Source organism: Melospiza melodia, chromosome 3 (genome assembly GCF_035770615.1).
Source record: "Melospiza melodia melodia isolate bMelMel2 chromosome 3, bMelMel2.pri, whole genome shotgun sequence".
Lineage (NCBI taxonomy): Eukaryota > Metazoa > Chordata > Aves > Passeriformes > Passerellidae > Melospiza > Melospiza melodia.
In genome coordinates, this window is record NC_086196.1 from 113,537,988 (window position 1) to 113,553,853 (window position 15,866).

The following is a 15,866-nucleotide window of genomic DNA, read 5'->3' on the forward strand; positions in this document are numbered from 1 at the left end:
AGTGCCCCGGGCTGCCGCGCCGCCACCATGTCCAAAGTGGCGGCGGAAAGTTGCGGAGCAGCCCCGGCCGAGGACTTGTCCAAGGTGTCGGACGAGGAGCTGCTCAAGTGGAGCAAGGAGGAGCTGATCCGCAGCCTCCGGCGCGCCGAGGCTGAGAAGATGAGCGCGATGCTGGACCACAGCAACCTCATCCGCGAGGTGAACCGCCGCCTCCAGCTCCACCTCGGCGAGATCCGCGGCTTGAAGGTAGCGGGGTGGGCAGGGTGGGAGCCGTGAAGTTTGAGCGGTGCCTCCCGCCGGGAGCGATCTCGTCAGGTGGATGATCTGGGAGGAGCCGCTCCCAAGAAAAGTGCATGAGGAGCGGGGTGAAAAGCGTCTGATCCCGCTTAATAATCAAAGTATCCGGCTAAGGGATCACCAGCTATTAGGCAGGCAGTGGGGCACGGCTGGTTTATGCTCTGCCCCGGTATTTTTTGGGTAGATAAAAATGCTGAAGTCTTGTCAGCTTTGTGTTAGAGTTCCTTGGTTGTGAGTGAGGTTAAATGATCCTGCCTGAAGTGCACAGAAATAAGGTTTCTGTAGCTCACGCTGTTTTCTGTCACTATTTCAGACAGACTTAGTCTGTCAGGCAGGCTGTAGGCTGCTGGAGAGAGCTGGTCGTTTCCAGGATGCAGTGCAGCCTGTGGCAGGGGATGGCAAACCCTTGGGCTCGGGTTTGGGATGGTCAGAACTAATCCCTAATTTACTGTCTGAAAAGACATCTGGTAACATAACATATCTCTGATCAAACCATTCTTAGCTGTGTGCTCCTGCAGGCTGCAGACAGAGGCAGAGCAAGTCTGTAGTGCTTTATCCACTCTTAATTTCACTCTCTTGTGGATGAGGAGCTTAGTCCCTAATGCTCCCTTCCCACTTCTGAGGACTGGGAAGAAAGTGTTGTTATTTACAGAGCAATACCTTGCTTGTGGATTATAGACCTGGAAAGTTACCTTTGAGTAGGGAGAACTACAGAGCATTTTCTGGCTCGTTGCTTTGAGAATTTTCAGGAAATTCCTTCAGTGAGGTGAGCTTGGAGGCCAGGAGAGAAGAGACAGAGATGCAGTGTGGGATTTTGAATTATTACAGGAAAGTGCATTAGAAGAGAGTTCTTCACTTGTACAATGGCTTTAAATGACAGAATTATTGAGAAAGTGTCTTTGATAATGGCATGGCATGAAATAAATAGCTCTTGGGGGAAGACAGTTCCTGCCTCCCAAGTTTTTGTGTTCTGCAAAGGATGTGTGTCCCTTTGGTGGTGTCTGAGGGTATAAAAGACCCACCCATGGTGGTATTGAGTAAAACTGAAGCTCATATTTTAAATCTGGATTTCTGCAGCTTCCAGATAACTGACCAAACACACTTCAGGTGGGTAGGACAGAGTCACAAATTCCTCTCTCAATTCCAAACTCCTTGAGTCTTGTTTGACTTCCTCCTTTTGTTCAGATGCCTCAGCTGGAACTTGCAGAAAGAATCTGGGAGAAGGAGATTTCTTGAGCCCTGTGTTGGTGTCTGGGAATCTCCCTCCTGTGTGAAATAACTGCTCCATGAGTAAGAATGCCTGGCTGGATGGGAGTCTGCTGCTTCCTCACTGAGGAATTGTGCACTTCCACAACTTTTTTTTATTCTACTGTGGGATCATTTCAAACATGTTTCACTAGGTGAGGTTTTTAAGGACACCTTAAAGCCTCATTGAGATTTTTTTTTTTGCCATTATCAAGTACAGGTTGAAATTGTTAAAATTCCAGGTTATTTGAGGTAAAAATTGGACAAACACAGGCATTCATGCACCTAAATCTGATGGAGTTACAAAAGCTTCCTTTCCTTAGGAAACTTTACTGAAATGGTGTTTCCATAAGACTGACTTTTTAACAACTTTGGCTAATCTCTGGCTGTAATGTCATACATAAGGAATGGATATATAGATGATGGGAGAAAAACAAATATGGTCACAAGTCCAAACTAGAAAGATAAAATACTGGAAATGCTTTTATTCTGCTGTAGTAATGCCCTGAACATTTTTACTTCACAGCATTTGCTTCAGACTGTTCCTCACTTAGGGAAGGGCATAGAATCCTGTACTTCATTTTGTTAAGGGTGAAAGAAAATCTATTTAAGCAGATTATTTCATTTCAGAGTGGTTGAAGCAGTCCTGGTTAAGTGACAAGGCTTTTTATGCCAATCAGAAACAAAATCCAGCACACCCCTCTCTTTAAAAACTCACTAAAATGGTCATCTTTATATGTGACTATGCTTTAGGGAGTCTAAATGTTAATAATTAATTATTTAAGAGAGATTACAATTTCTGATGTACCTTGCACTTTCATTTGGCAATAACTCGCAGGTGAATATTTCTCAGGGGAGCGAGATCATCCTGAGAGCACTTACAATCTTTGCCCAATTTAGGAGCTAAATTACTCTGGCATTTAGCATGAAAATTAATTAAGCACCTGAAACTTTTCTGCTGTATCGGAGATTAGAAATTAGCTCCAAGCTAAGGGAAGTTTTTGCTGGACAGCAGCTTTGTTTGCTCAAAGCACGGGGCATTTCCAGCGTGCCAGATCTGCACATGGGACTATTTATGCCTTACTGGAGTGCTTAAACACGAGTCTGCAGTAACAGTTTAACATCAATTCCTTTAGACACCCCTCTGCCATGATAATCTTTCTTTTCAAGGACATCAACCAGAAGCTGCAGGAAGATAACCAGGAGCTGAGGGACCTGTGCTGCTTCCTGGATGACGACCGGCAGAAGGGCAAGAGGGTGTCCCGCGAGTGGCAGCGCCTGGGCAGGTACAGCGCCAGCGTCATGCACAAGGAGGTGGCCCTGTACCTGCAGAAGCTGAAGGAGCTGGAAGTGAGGCAGGAAGAAGTGGTTAAGGAGAACCTGGAGCTGAAGGAGTTGTGTGTGTTGCTGGATGAGGAGAAGAGCGGAGGCGCGGGCAGCCGGAGCTCCATCGACAGCCAGATCAGCCTGTGCCAGCTGACGGCCGCCAGCGCCTACATCAGAGATGTGGGGGATGGCAGCAGCACCTCCAGCACGGGCAGCACTGACAGCCCAGACCATCACAAACACCACCCAAGCACCAGTCCAGAGCACCTGCAGAAACCTCGGGGGGAAGGGAGCCCTGAGCATCAGAAGCACAGGAGTATCAGCCCCGAGCACCTGCAGAAGCCCAGGGGTTCTGGCAGTCCTGATCACCACCTGAAAGGGCCGAGCCCTGAGCACCACAAAACCATTGTCAAAGTACCTGAACCACAAAAGCACAGCAGCAGCAGCCCAGAAACTATCCCAAAGCACGTTTTGAGTAGTAGCCCTGAACACTTTCAAAAGCAGAGGCCTGGGGGTAGCCCTGAGCACCAAAAGCACAGTGGGGGCAGCCCTGACCACCTGCAGAAGCACACGCCCAGTGGAAGTACAGAGCACCTGCACAAGGTGAGGGGTACGAGCCCAGAGCACCTCAAACAGCACTATGGAGGGAGCCCAGAGCACCTCAAACACCTCAGCGGAGGCAGCAGAGAAGGGACCCTCAGGAGACAAGTGACAGATGAGCTGTCCCCTCACCACAGGAGTTTGTACAACGGAATGAATGGTGGGTCAATGCTTGGAGCAAAAGCTCCCTTTGAAAATTGCTAAGGTAGTTTTGGTGTTATTGCAGCTATTTCTGCAGCCAGGAATGATGTTTGGTGTGAAATGAAAGGCAGTGAGTCTGGCGTTACCATTATTCCTTTAGCAGATAATTTCATTGGAATACATGTTTGTCCATCCAGCTGGTGTGGGGCAGATTAAAGAAGTAGGGAGAAAATGCATTTTGAGTGTTGGTGTGGGGTATCAAGGAGAAGATCGCAGCCCAGACCCTGCTCTGTGGTTGGTAGATGTAAACTCTTTGTCCCCAGGTGCATTTGTGTTTGCATAAGAGAGGAATTGCATTATGTTTCTTGTCCTGCTTGTATCTGAGTCAGCAGAGTGGAGGCGAGTGTCTCCAATTTCTTTCCACCTTCCTAATTTGCTTTGTCTGTAATTTTAAAGATTTTAAAGTTTCCTGTTTATTGATTGAAGGCTTCTTTTATCCTTATCCATAAACTTTGGAAAAGACCCCAGATAAGAGTAGGCTCAATAGAAATGAATCTGATAGCTCCTTTCAAAGCCTTGAGTTTGCATATTTTTAATCTTAACAAATTAAAAATGTAAGAAGATCAAGAAGGGGTTTCTTTGCTGTTATTGCTGCCTTTTAGAAAGGTTTCCAATGAACATGCCTAGTTTTAAGTGCAGTATATCCTGACTGATGGAAATAAATTATTTGTCTTAGGAGAGTCACAATGTAAGTATCTTGTTATTTTGAAAGCTACAAAGTTCAGCCATCCTACTCTGCTGTGGAAATCACTCATTTTAGACTTAGCACAATTCCTATAGCCTGCTACTTTTTATTTCTTCCACGTGCTTTGGGATGTTCTCGTGAAGGCAATTAGTGTTCTAGTTGAAAACCCTTTTCTCAGACCTTTACACTTAGATTTGAAATTGAGCTCTACACAGAAAGTGTTGATTTTGCCTCAGCAAATTGTCTGTGGTGGAGCTCAAGTGTTTCCATTTCATGAGCAGCTGTGAAAGCTGTGTTGGCATCAGTGGAAGTGGCCACTTGTTGGATGTGCTGTGAGATGGGTGCTGTCCCCAACCTTTGTCACACTTGTCAGTGACCTGTTGGGATTAACTTGCACAATGCCTTCAGTTAGCCCCTCTCTGCAGGGGCAAATCCACATTGATTTCAGTGAAATGTGTGTTTTTGCAGGGCTGACCAACCCCAGCATGGTAAGTGTAGAGACTCCTGTTTCTAAAGACTTGGAAAGGATTAAAAAGGTGAGTGTGTGACAAATATGTGAAGATGTGCAATACAGAAGTTATTCAAGGTGGTCTTACACAAGTTCCATTAAATGCTATATTTTTCTGCATTCAGATTTTTGGGTTTACAATTGACCTTCTGTAAGTAGCACAGAGTGTGGAACCAGATTTCTAAAAATGACTTGTTTCTTGCACCCATGAGTTCATCAGTCCACCACAGTTTATGCAGGAAGGTGATCCAAGGTTTTAAGTATTTATTTTTAAAACTCACTCACAGGGGGAGGAAGATATGGGGTTTCTGCTACCAGCACTGTAGGCTTTCTGTTTGTTTTTGGGATTTTTCCCCCAAGTAGCCTTGTTAAGAACCATATTCCTAGCAGTGCAGTGAAAGCAGTCGTTACTTTACTCCTGAGCTGACTGGCATCCATTGTGCAGCATATTTCAGCTGTCAAAAGGTTGGACTCAGGCCACAAGGGGCTGGAGAGGGCAGCTGCTGCTCTGGGAGGCTCTTTATTGACTTTAACCAGAGCTTTGCCTGCCCTGGGCTTTATAGAAGCACTTCTACAGAGAAGTGCTCTTTGGTTTGACAACTCCTCTCACCAGAAAGTTGTCAAACCTCTCTTCTTTTATATTTATATAATTTGCTGCAAGCTTGAGGTTTAATTCTGACATCTGTCTGACCTTGATCAAACTTGGTAAGACTCTTGACAGCTCTGCTGTGAAGAAAAGGCTTTAAACTTCAGGGAAATACTTGGTCTTCACAGCAAGGCTGAGTCCTTCTGGGTGTTTTGTGTTCTGATTTTGTCAGCTACTGTAAAGTTGTGGGGAAGTGGTAGAAGTGCTGCTCATTATAAATTGTTATTGTTGTGAAAATAATGTGTAAATGTGAATTTGGATATTCTGTGTGTACCTGACCCTGCCAGCTGAGAGTAGGCGATAAAAATCCTGGGCTTGTTGTAAGCAATGCTGAAATTGTGACAATGGGAGTTGGGAAATGGCCTGGAAACCTGGCCCCAAACTCTGCTGAGCAGCACAAAAGGACAATATTTGATAATGATCCCAAAGCCATGCTGTACATACAGTATTATATCACATTGGTGCCATCCAGTTTGCTTTCAAATCTGGAGGATCTGTAGCTGACAGATGTTTGCACATCTGTGTCATGAGTTTGCACAAGTTCTAAACTTATTGTAGTTCTTGTGGGCTGTCATGTGACCAGCAAGAGTGAAGTGCTGGTGATAAACAGCAGAGACAAATGTGTTTTGATATTTAAAGGAGTAAAATAAAATATTTTAACTGCATAGTCAGAGTTTACCAGAGTCAGTACAAGCCTGTCCCATCTTCCTTGCTCTGAGCTGGGCCCTGAATCATGTCTGAGAGGAGAAGTTATTCCTCTGCATGTGAGACCTCATTCCAAAAGTGCTGTACTCTCTACCTGGAGCTGCTGCTCCTAATTGGGAGCATGTTTGGGAGCAGCCTGGCTATTCCTGGAGAAATGGGAGTTTCCAGCAGCTCCCATTTAGCTGGATTTGCAGTGCTGTGAGCACAGGGAAGCAGTGGATCCCACAGGGGGTGTGACCTCCCCAGAGCTGGGGCTGAAGGTGTGGGGTGGAGCAGAGGGTTTGCAGGTTGCTCCCAGAGTGGGGCTGCAGTGTGACATTGCAGTGCCATCAGCAATGTGCTGTGTGCAGCTGGAGCTGCTTTGCAGGGTGTGTTTATGCATTAATCATTGGCCTTCATGCATGTTTTAAGCTATGGGGGAAGTTACCTCAGCCTCTCGCTCACAGGCACAGCTGGAGGAATAAAGGATGAGGTGATAACATTTCCTTTCATAATTCTTCTCATCTTCTATGCTCAAAGGTTTGATCTTGGTATTTTTTCTTGTATGACATGTCAACTTTCATTTATAAGATTTATAAGGCTTTAAAAATACCCTCTGCTTCATGGTTCTCCTACATATTTTCCTGAAATGAGTGTCCTTAGACTTTGGAGTGACAGAAAATGGGATGGGAGAGCTAAATTTGGCCTGGTGCCTGTTAATTGAAAACACATGTATTTAATTCTAGAGGTTTTAACCAAACAAAACATTATAATCTTTTGCAGTAATCACACCTAAATGTTCTGGGTAATGAGAACAGAAGTATTTGGGATAGAAAGATTGCTGAAATGAGAGAGAAAATACCAGCAGTAAAAACATTTTGAGAAGAGAGCATTAATAGACCCTAGAAGAACACTTGACAGTTCAGCTCTGACACAGATATCTGGGTGTAAGTGCCTCTATAAATTGATCTGCTTTCAGCATTTGCAGTCTGAGTGTTGGTTTTTTCATCTAAGTGATTTATTTTCAACTTTCTATTTTAAGAAGTCCTTTGTTTTACTCTGAGCTTTGACTTTTGTGTGAAAGGAAGGATCCAAAGGCTTTCATGTGTGCTTCTTGCTTCCTGCTGAGGTTATTAATGAAGAGAAGTCAAAGTGCTGACTAACACCTCCTGTACTGCTGGAGGTGTGAGGGCTCTTACAGAACAGATGCAGCATCACCTCTCCTTGAGCAAAGGTGTTTGCAGGCTAAACAGAGACTCAGCATAAATTTTGGACACTTTCTCTTATAAATGCATTTGTGAGGAGGAAAATTAAATTAGAAAACACTGCACTGAGTAAAAAGGGGAAACTGCAGTGTGACTCCAGAGAGAAAAAACTCCTAACAATGTTGCTGAGTTAAGTGATACCCTCTCTGTGCAAACAGCTCCCCTTGGCTGGCTCAAGAGTGGCATGATGTCATGTTTCCATGTGTGTTTTCTTACACTTCATGTTTCTTCAAGTTGAAATGCAAATAATCTGCCTGTCATCAATGGCACTGCACACACTCTGGCTGCGATTTGAGCTGTCCTGGTGGCACCCAGCACTGCACAGCTGGGAGCCTGGGGCAGCATTGCTCGCCTTGCAGAGTGAAACCAAAGGCCACCAGGATCAGTAGAATTTTTTTTTCTTGTGATGTCATGTTTATTTTGGGTATTTAATTTAGAAGTGTGGAGCTCTGAAGCTTTGTCAATCAGAGTCTTTTAATTGAGCTCTGTAGGTTTGATGTCAGACTTGTAAATTGGTTCTGGCTGTTACACACTGTAAGAGAACTGGGGCATGAGTTGTGAATATGGATGTGACTACAGCATGCTGCATTCATTACCCAACTCATTTTTTTGGGGGAGTGATTTATTATGTTGAAAATGTGTTTTGTATATGAAAACAATGAACCTGCTAGAAAGCCACGTTGTAGGACTTTTGGGAGAGGTTTACAATTCCATGTCCTTAACTTCCCTGACATAACTCCTTTAGATGTGAATGTTTTAGTGTGCAGTGGATCATCCTTGCAGCAAACTCTGGCTGTGTCAATGGCAGATTGAGCCTCTCCTTATGGAGAGTGGCCTGGTGTGGTGGTGTTTACAGGGCTCTGAGGGTGAGGTCAGAGACGAGGATCTGACTCCATGTTTCAGAAGGCTTGATTTATTATTTTATGATATCTGTTATATTAAACTATACTAAAAGAATAGAAGAAAGGATTTCATCAGAAGGCCAGCTAAGAATAGAAAAGGAAGAAGAATGATAAGAAAAGCTTGTGTCTCAGACTCTGTCCGAGCCAGCTGACTCTGATTGGCCATTAATTAGAAACAACCACATGAGGTCAATCCCAGATGCACCTGTTGCATCCCACAGCAGCAGATAATCAATGTTTGCATTTTGCTCCTGAGGCCTCCCAGCTTCTCAGGAGGAAAAATCCTAAGTAAAGGATTTTTCAGAAAATATCATGGCTACAGCCTGGTTTCACACGTTGTCTGGATGTTCCGCACTGATTCCTGCCCAGCTCAGAGGCTGATCCGAGGCGCTGGGGGCAGGGCTTGCTGCAGTGGGATGTGCAGGGGGACTGAGAACACCCCAGCACTTTCTAGGAAATCACTCCTTCCAAGTTTTATTGGCTTCTCCTTTCTCCCTGAGGGTGCATATCCTGATGGCTGTGTTTTGTAGTGAGGACTTAATGCTAATTCGGCCGTTCTTGGATGGAACAGAGGCATTCCCTTAAGCCATGTCCAGTGTACCTGGGCTCTCTGGGAGCAGGGTCCCTGTTAGTCTGTGCTGCCCGGGATTTGGGCGCTGCTGCCGTGCGGTGCCTCCCTGCAGCCCCGGAGCAGTGCCCGTCTCTGCCGAGCGGGACGGAGGGAGGAGCCGCGCTGGCTCCGTGACTGGGGACGTGTGGCCATCCCATGTCTGGAGTGTCCCCTGGAATGTCCCTGGCCCCGGGAGGGACGGGCAGCTGATCTATTGGAATATGAATCCCAATATTACCAGTTAGATTGTACCTGGGCCAGTCTGACCCTCGCTGCTGGGCCAAAGGCAGCAACTGTAGTGTATCACCCCAGAGATACCTTGGCTTGCTGGAGATTGCAGCTGGGCACTGAACAAGTCCAGGCTTGTTAGAAACCCCGTTTACCTCAGGAGGAGAGCTTCAGGCGATGGTGAAGAGAAAAAGGAGATGGATTCTGCTGGAGGGTTTAATGTCCAGAGGTTTATTCCATGGTTACAGAGGTCTGAACGTGAGCAACTGCTCCAACAGAACACGGCCGCATGGTCTCATTCACCTTTTAAGCTCAGGGACAGGGGGAGGGGAGGTACAGGTGAGAGGGGCAGGGTCTCAGGGGAAGATGACACCCAGACAGGCCAATGACCCCCAGGCCTGAGGGGCATCCTTTGAACTTGACCAACCACATGACGCCTTGCTGGAATGTTAAGCCTGATTGACAGGACTCACTCAGCATGGGGGCAAGGGAGAGAGGTATAGGCACACCTGGGGAAGGAAGTTTACAACACACTGCAACACTGTTCCATCCCAGCGCCGGGAGTGATCATGTCCCCACTGTGCGAGCCAGCCCTGCTCCCACCCCCTGGCTGTGGTACTGGTACACCTGCCATGGAGCTGGCATATTCATCTTCTGTTTTCTTTATTTCGTTGGGCGTTTCTGAGAAACAATGCATTTTCTGAGTGGTGAGTGGGAGTTTGTTTTGCTGTGTACAGGAAACAGCAGAGAAGCTTATTTATTTTTCATGGAGATTGGGTCAAGGTGTGAGCCACTTGCCTTTACCTCAGAGAGCTTGTCAGGAGTTTGCAGGCTATTGGTGCTGTCTGCCTGAAATAAGTGGGCACATCTGTGTGTTGTTCTATTCTTTTAGTGCCAGAATGGCAAATCCTCACATTAAAGCCTTGTCTGAGCCCTTGCATAGAGAGAGTGCCCTTAACCTGAGCTCAGGACCTCATGTATCAGTTCTTCACACAGCTTTTGGAGTTAGTGCTATAAGTTTAGAAAAATAAAATATGGGTTTAGAAATATTAGTGATTGAATTGTAAAATTCTCTGAACTATGGCACTTACAATACAGTCAGTATATTACAGTAATTTTTGGTGAGTGATGCTTGTTTAATACATTCAACCTTGTAGTGTGTATTATACTTGCCAGTCAGAATGTCCTGTCTCTTCTGTTCACCTATTTAATGTTTTTTATTTGTTTATTTTTAAGTTTTATTATGAAGTTAACAGTGGAGGGCTGTGCAGGGCTTGGAGCTGAGTGGGTTAAGAGTTAGGGAAGAGCTGGCAGGCAGAGTAGTGTGGGGTTCACATTTTGTACTGCCACACACACAAAGTGCAGGGATGTTGACAGGAGTAAGGGACAGCAAGGCATTCCAAATTACAGGGTATTTAATGAGCTCTAATAAAGCCTTGTGTTCATAAGAAAATGACTGGCATTGAAAATTCATTGGCTTCTGAGCTGGTAATGTCTTTGTAAGTTATGTCTTAATTAGTAAACTGAAGCACAGCTTATCTTGGGTCATATTGTCATGTGCAGAGATATATAGTTACTGAGGGAGCACTGAGAATTATCTTCAAGTCATGATCTTGATGTAAATCTTGTCTGCCTGGGCTTCTTCACTGGTTCAAGGGTGGCCTCTGTGAGGAGAATCAGCAAGGACTGAAGCAGAGCTTTCAATTTTGCTTATTGCACAAAGCAGTACAGTAATTGTTGGAGAGGGAAGGAGTTATACAAGTATAACATGGGGGGTGAAGGGCGTCAACTAAAATTGCCTTTGGAAAAAGAAGCGGTAATGATATTACTCTGTGCTTATTTAGGGGACTTGTACATTTATTTTAAAGTGTTTTTAATTCTGCAAGGCACACAGAGGAGGGCCAGGATTGTAATCTGTGTCCATGAGCATTTGGTATGCAGCATAGAAGTGTGTGCAAATTTATTGATTGTGAATGGGAAAGCTGCTATCTTGAGCTAGGCTGTCTTAAAAGATGAACAGTTCTGTGAAGGCTGTGAATAACAAATAGTCTCAGTGCTACTCCTCATTTCTGCTATCAAATTTGGGCATATTTGCATTGTTTCTGTAACATTCATGGGGAGTGAAGAAGGCAGCAGCTCTGGACTGTGTAGCTCAGCAAGGACATGCTTCTTCTACCCTGTATTTTTTATTTGCACAATTCATGTGAACTTTACTGGTTTGTAAAAGTCCATATAATGAATGGAGTGGTTATTTGGACCAGTGGAACAGCAGTTCAGGCACTGTCAAGAGTAAAAGATGTGTCATAGCTGGAAAAGCACAGTGAGCCATGTGGCAGCCACAGTATGGAATGTCTCCTAAAGGTCTCCTCCATTTTGGTACTTCCTCAAGGTTGCACAAATTATTCCAGAGCCTTTATGCCTGTAATATTAAACACCTCTAATCTGATCAGTGGCGAGATAGCTCCTTCAAATGTTTGACCTCAAATCTCACCAGATTTCTTTCAGTGCATCTCCCTAAGCTCCTGTGAGCTGTGAAAATTTGCCTTGATCAACAGTGGAGCCTGTACCTGTGACTTGGATTCAAAGGAAAATGTCAGTGCTTGCTACCCTTAAGGGTGCAAGGCTGATTCATCACTCTGTGATAAGCTCCATTTAGGCCAAGTGCAGCTGGAGAAAAGCATTGATTCCTGACCCACATCCCCTCTTGGCTCCTGAGCCTGTCTTTGGTTTACAGTGAACCAACTTTAATGATGTTCAAAATCCATCTGATGACTTCTGTGGTCAGCAAACGTTGCTGAGGACATTAAGATGAGCCTCTAAAAATAGTGTTGGGTTATGAGAAACAAAAAGAACATTCCACTGGAGGCAGATGAAGATATCAAGCACAACCACATGACTGCTGTGAGGCAGAACCTGCACATTGACTCAGATCCTTTCAAGGATTTGAGCCCTTCACTCCTTGCACTGAAATGGGATGCCCAGACAGAACATGATGCTTAAATATCCCTGCTCATGCAGTGCTCTGAATGAAGTCACTTGTCTGTCACTGTCATTCACCTTGTTTGTTTGGGTCCATTTTAGAAATCTGTGTAACCTGAAGTTAAATTTTGAATTTTAGGTTTTTGCAGTGTCACTAAGTCCAGAAAGAAAACATGACAAAGCATTGCAGCAATGATTTTTTCCTAACCAGCTCTCCAACCACTGAGACCAAAGGCTCTTCAGTGTTAACTGAGCAGCAGAAGACACCAAATCTGTCTCCTCCAGGTACAGGTGCTGAGAACTCTTTGATTCATTCCTGTTGTTGGAATTTGATGCCTGGCCTGTCCTCCAGCCAACACTGCTGAGGGCTGTATTGGGACCACTTACAACCACAGCATGTGCACATATTTTGGAGAAAAGATCCTGAGTTTTTATTGAAACAAATCCTAATTTCAATGTGAACTCATTGGGATTTTATGTGTTTTAGCTTCTCCATGAACATAATCAAATGCTGAGGTTTTTTTTTTTTTTTTTTTTTTTTTTTTTTTTTTTTTCACTTTTGAGTGGACTGGAATGTTCCATTCAGCCTGAATTCCTGCATTGATCAAGAGCGTGGAAGTGACTGATCAGACTGCCTTGGAAGCACAGATCCCAGAGTTTTGTGCTGTCAAGCCACTCCATCATCCTGGATTTGTCAAGAATGAGTAGAGCAGTGTTGATGCCTTGTATTGATTGCAATATTGCAAGCACAGCCAGTTGTATCCATGGAATCCTGAAAAGGTGCCTGTGGAACTCCAAAAGGAGATGTAGCACAAAGGGCTGGCATGACCCACTTTGTACAGCAATGCAAATTCCAGTGTATTTACTGATCAGCTGCCACCTGAAGTGTGTCCTTCAGGCACTGAGCAGCTTATTCTATTCTACTTTTCCTGTTTTGTGGTGTTTTTATTTTATTCATTTTTCTTAACTAAGAAAACCTGACAGTTAATTCCAGTGTCACTTTGGAAAATGGATATTTGAAGCATTGCTGAAGAATGTTTGAATGAGAAACAATTTCTTTTGGTGTTGAGAGCAAAATACTGCTGAATTTATCACTGCAAAGATCTGTAGTTGGGATGTAGCAAACCTTGGCTGTGTCTGCTTTGTGCTCAGTAGAGCTGCACTTAGCACATGTATTTTTAAGTCAGTTGATGTTAGATATTAATCCTGCATGTCACTTTAGGATTTTTGAATATTCCTTGTCCTTGTTGCAGGGGAAACATGATCTTGACTGCAAAGATGCAGTCAGGTGATGCTTTTTCTCAAATTTAACACTTTAAGTACTTCTAATACCTTCCCAGTTTTGTTAGATTTTGATTTATTTGTTTGTGCAGTGCTGCTCAGAAACCCGTAATGATGGACAGGAAGCAAAGAGGCTCTGGAAAATCTTGGGCAAGAATCTGTAGTGAAAGATAAAAGTTACTGGTAGGTTTTTACTCCCTGGAATGAGAAAAATCCAGATAGTATTTGCATTTTGGTTATTGGGAAATGCTGTTCCCCAGGGAAGCAGGAGCACTTTGATGCCAGACACTGAAGCTCTCTGGTCTGTCAGGTGTCAGGAGAGTTGGCTGCTGCCTCAGCCAGCTGCTTGATTTGCACCTCAGCTCATGGAGCTGCTGGTATGGGCCCAAGTGCTAAATCTGTGCAAGCAGACATGGTTGCATGGTTGGGAATGGTTTTTGGGAGAGTTTCAGGGTTCAGCTTCTAACCGAGGGCTTGGCCAGTCTGTGGAGAACCAGGGGTGGATGAGATTGTAGACCTTGGCTTGGCATGGTGCTGGTTTGCCCCCTGTGGGTCTGTCCATGCCCAGCTCCATCTGTGTTTATTCTCCATGCCTGGAGAATTGCTCTGAATTGCTCTGATAGCCTTTAGCCCAGCTGATGGGTTTGCTGACCATGGGGAGTTGTGGGATTTTGGGGAGAGCTCGTCAGACATGGGGGTAATCAGACTTTGCACCCCTTTTTGCTCTGGTTTTGTGAACTTGTGTTTTCATGTATGTGTTGTGCAGAAAACTTCTCCCTCTGAACACGAAGCCAAATGCTGAAAAGCCCAAACCCAAGTGTATGGCAGATCTGAAAGATAGCAGAAGAAATATTCAGTGACCTCTATTTTCACAGGTGCACAGCTTATTCTGAGTTGGAAGGGACCCACAAAGTTCATTGAGTCCAACTCTTTAAGTGTAGAAATTGGACCCACAGCCTTGGTGTTATGTGCTGAATTCACCATCAGAGGGAAAGATGATGTAACATATTGGTCATCAAATTAATGACATTTATGCCTCTTCTGGAAATGGCCTTTGCAGTATTTCTGTCCTTTTCAGGCCCAAAATTCTGCTCTGGTTTGTGCTTCAGAAGCTTTCTGAGTTCCATGGAGTTCTGTGAGCATCTGAAAGGTCCAGAGCAAGTCTGTGACTCCTGGGGTATCCAGGGCAGAGGAGGACATTGCTGTTTTCCTTTGCTCCCTTGCTTGCTGTGCAAAGCCATTGTCAAGTCCTGTCCTTGCTCAACTTTTAAACAGGAGTTTGAGCCTGCAGAGGGTCTGGGAGCAGTGTTGTGTGAGCGAGGAGAGAAGGCAGCTCTGCCCAGAGAGCTTGGCTGGATGAATTCATGGGGTTGTGGCCCTGGAGAGCTCCTGTGTGTGGGCTGGAGCAGCAGAGATGTGTGGAACATTGATTTACGTGTGAGAACGCTCCCCTGGTGGCAGCCCAGCCAGAAAAAATGTCTTTATGGAGGTGAGACCTTGATGTGTATGGAGAGCTGTGGGTGTGCAGTTACCCTGAGGAAATGTTACACCTGTCAGTAGTGCCTGCTTCTGCTTGCAGCTCTTATCAATACTTCTGGAAACAATTTACCAACCACAGAAATATTGTCATCATCACCTGTGTATTAGGAACCATGAGCTAAACAAAAGACAAGACAGGATTAATCAGCCACCAATTAGTGCAGGTTTCCTGAGGTTTTGCTGCTGATTATGCCATTGCATCATGTCAGTTCTCTAACAGCTTTATTTTTAGATTAATCTGTTCTCAGCATGGTGTAGAAACTGGGGCTGAAGTTACTCACATGCCTAGAAAACACCTTGATGAACAATGAGCTCGAGACAAACATTTTCAATGTGTTTCCTTTCGAAATCAACTTTTAAGGCAATGCTTCCTTCCTGAATTTCCTGAACTGGGCTAGTGGGAAACAAAGCTATTTTTAATTCTCTTTTGTGTGTGCAGCATTCCTGTTAGAAGCCATTAATCTACCTTTTACAGGGCTGCTTAAAGATGTCTTGGCACACAAAGTGATTTACAATGGATCCCCACCTGAAGGGCTGTGATAGCTTTTCTGGAGGAAGCTCTGTTTTCTGTCCTGTTCCTCATGGCCTGTTTTTACTCTCACAGAGTGTTTGTGTGGCTGCAGTTGTTTTGATCTGGGAAATGAAGGTGCTGGTACCACCAGAGGCATGGGCAGTGCTCTGCTGTGGATTTCAGGCTGCTAACTGGTAAAATCCAGAGGAGCATTTGTCTTCCATCAGAATAAAATTTGAAAATGAACATTCTTGAGCTTAAAACAAGAGAGAACACAGTATTTTGGCAAGATGGTCATCTGGCCCTCAGCATCCATCAACAGTGTGGCATATTGTGAGTGTGCCAGGGAGAGGGAAGTG

At 44.7% G+C, this 15,866-nt stretch overlaps 1 protein-coding gene across 3 annotated transcripts in view; it reads left to right on the top strand.

The window, feature by feature from the left end:
* Positions 1-10: 10 nt before the first annotated feature.
* The window catches only part of CCDC85A (coiled-coil domain containing 85A), a 68,832-nt gene continuing 52,976 nt past the window's right edge, over positions 11-15,866 (top strand). For all 3 annotated transcript variants that reach the window (XM_063152766.1, XM_063152767.1, XM_063152768.1), the window contains exons 1-2: positions 11-246; positions 2,713-3,628. In XM_063152766.1, the coding sequence (XP_063008836.1) occupies positions 28-246; positions 2,713-3,628 (1,135 nt within the window). In that variant the 5' untranslated portion in view covers positions 11-27. The remainder of the gene's footprint in view (positions 247-2,712; positions 3,629-15,866) is intronic.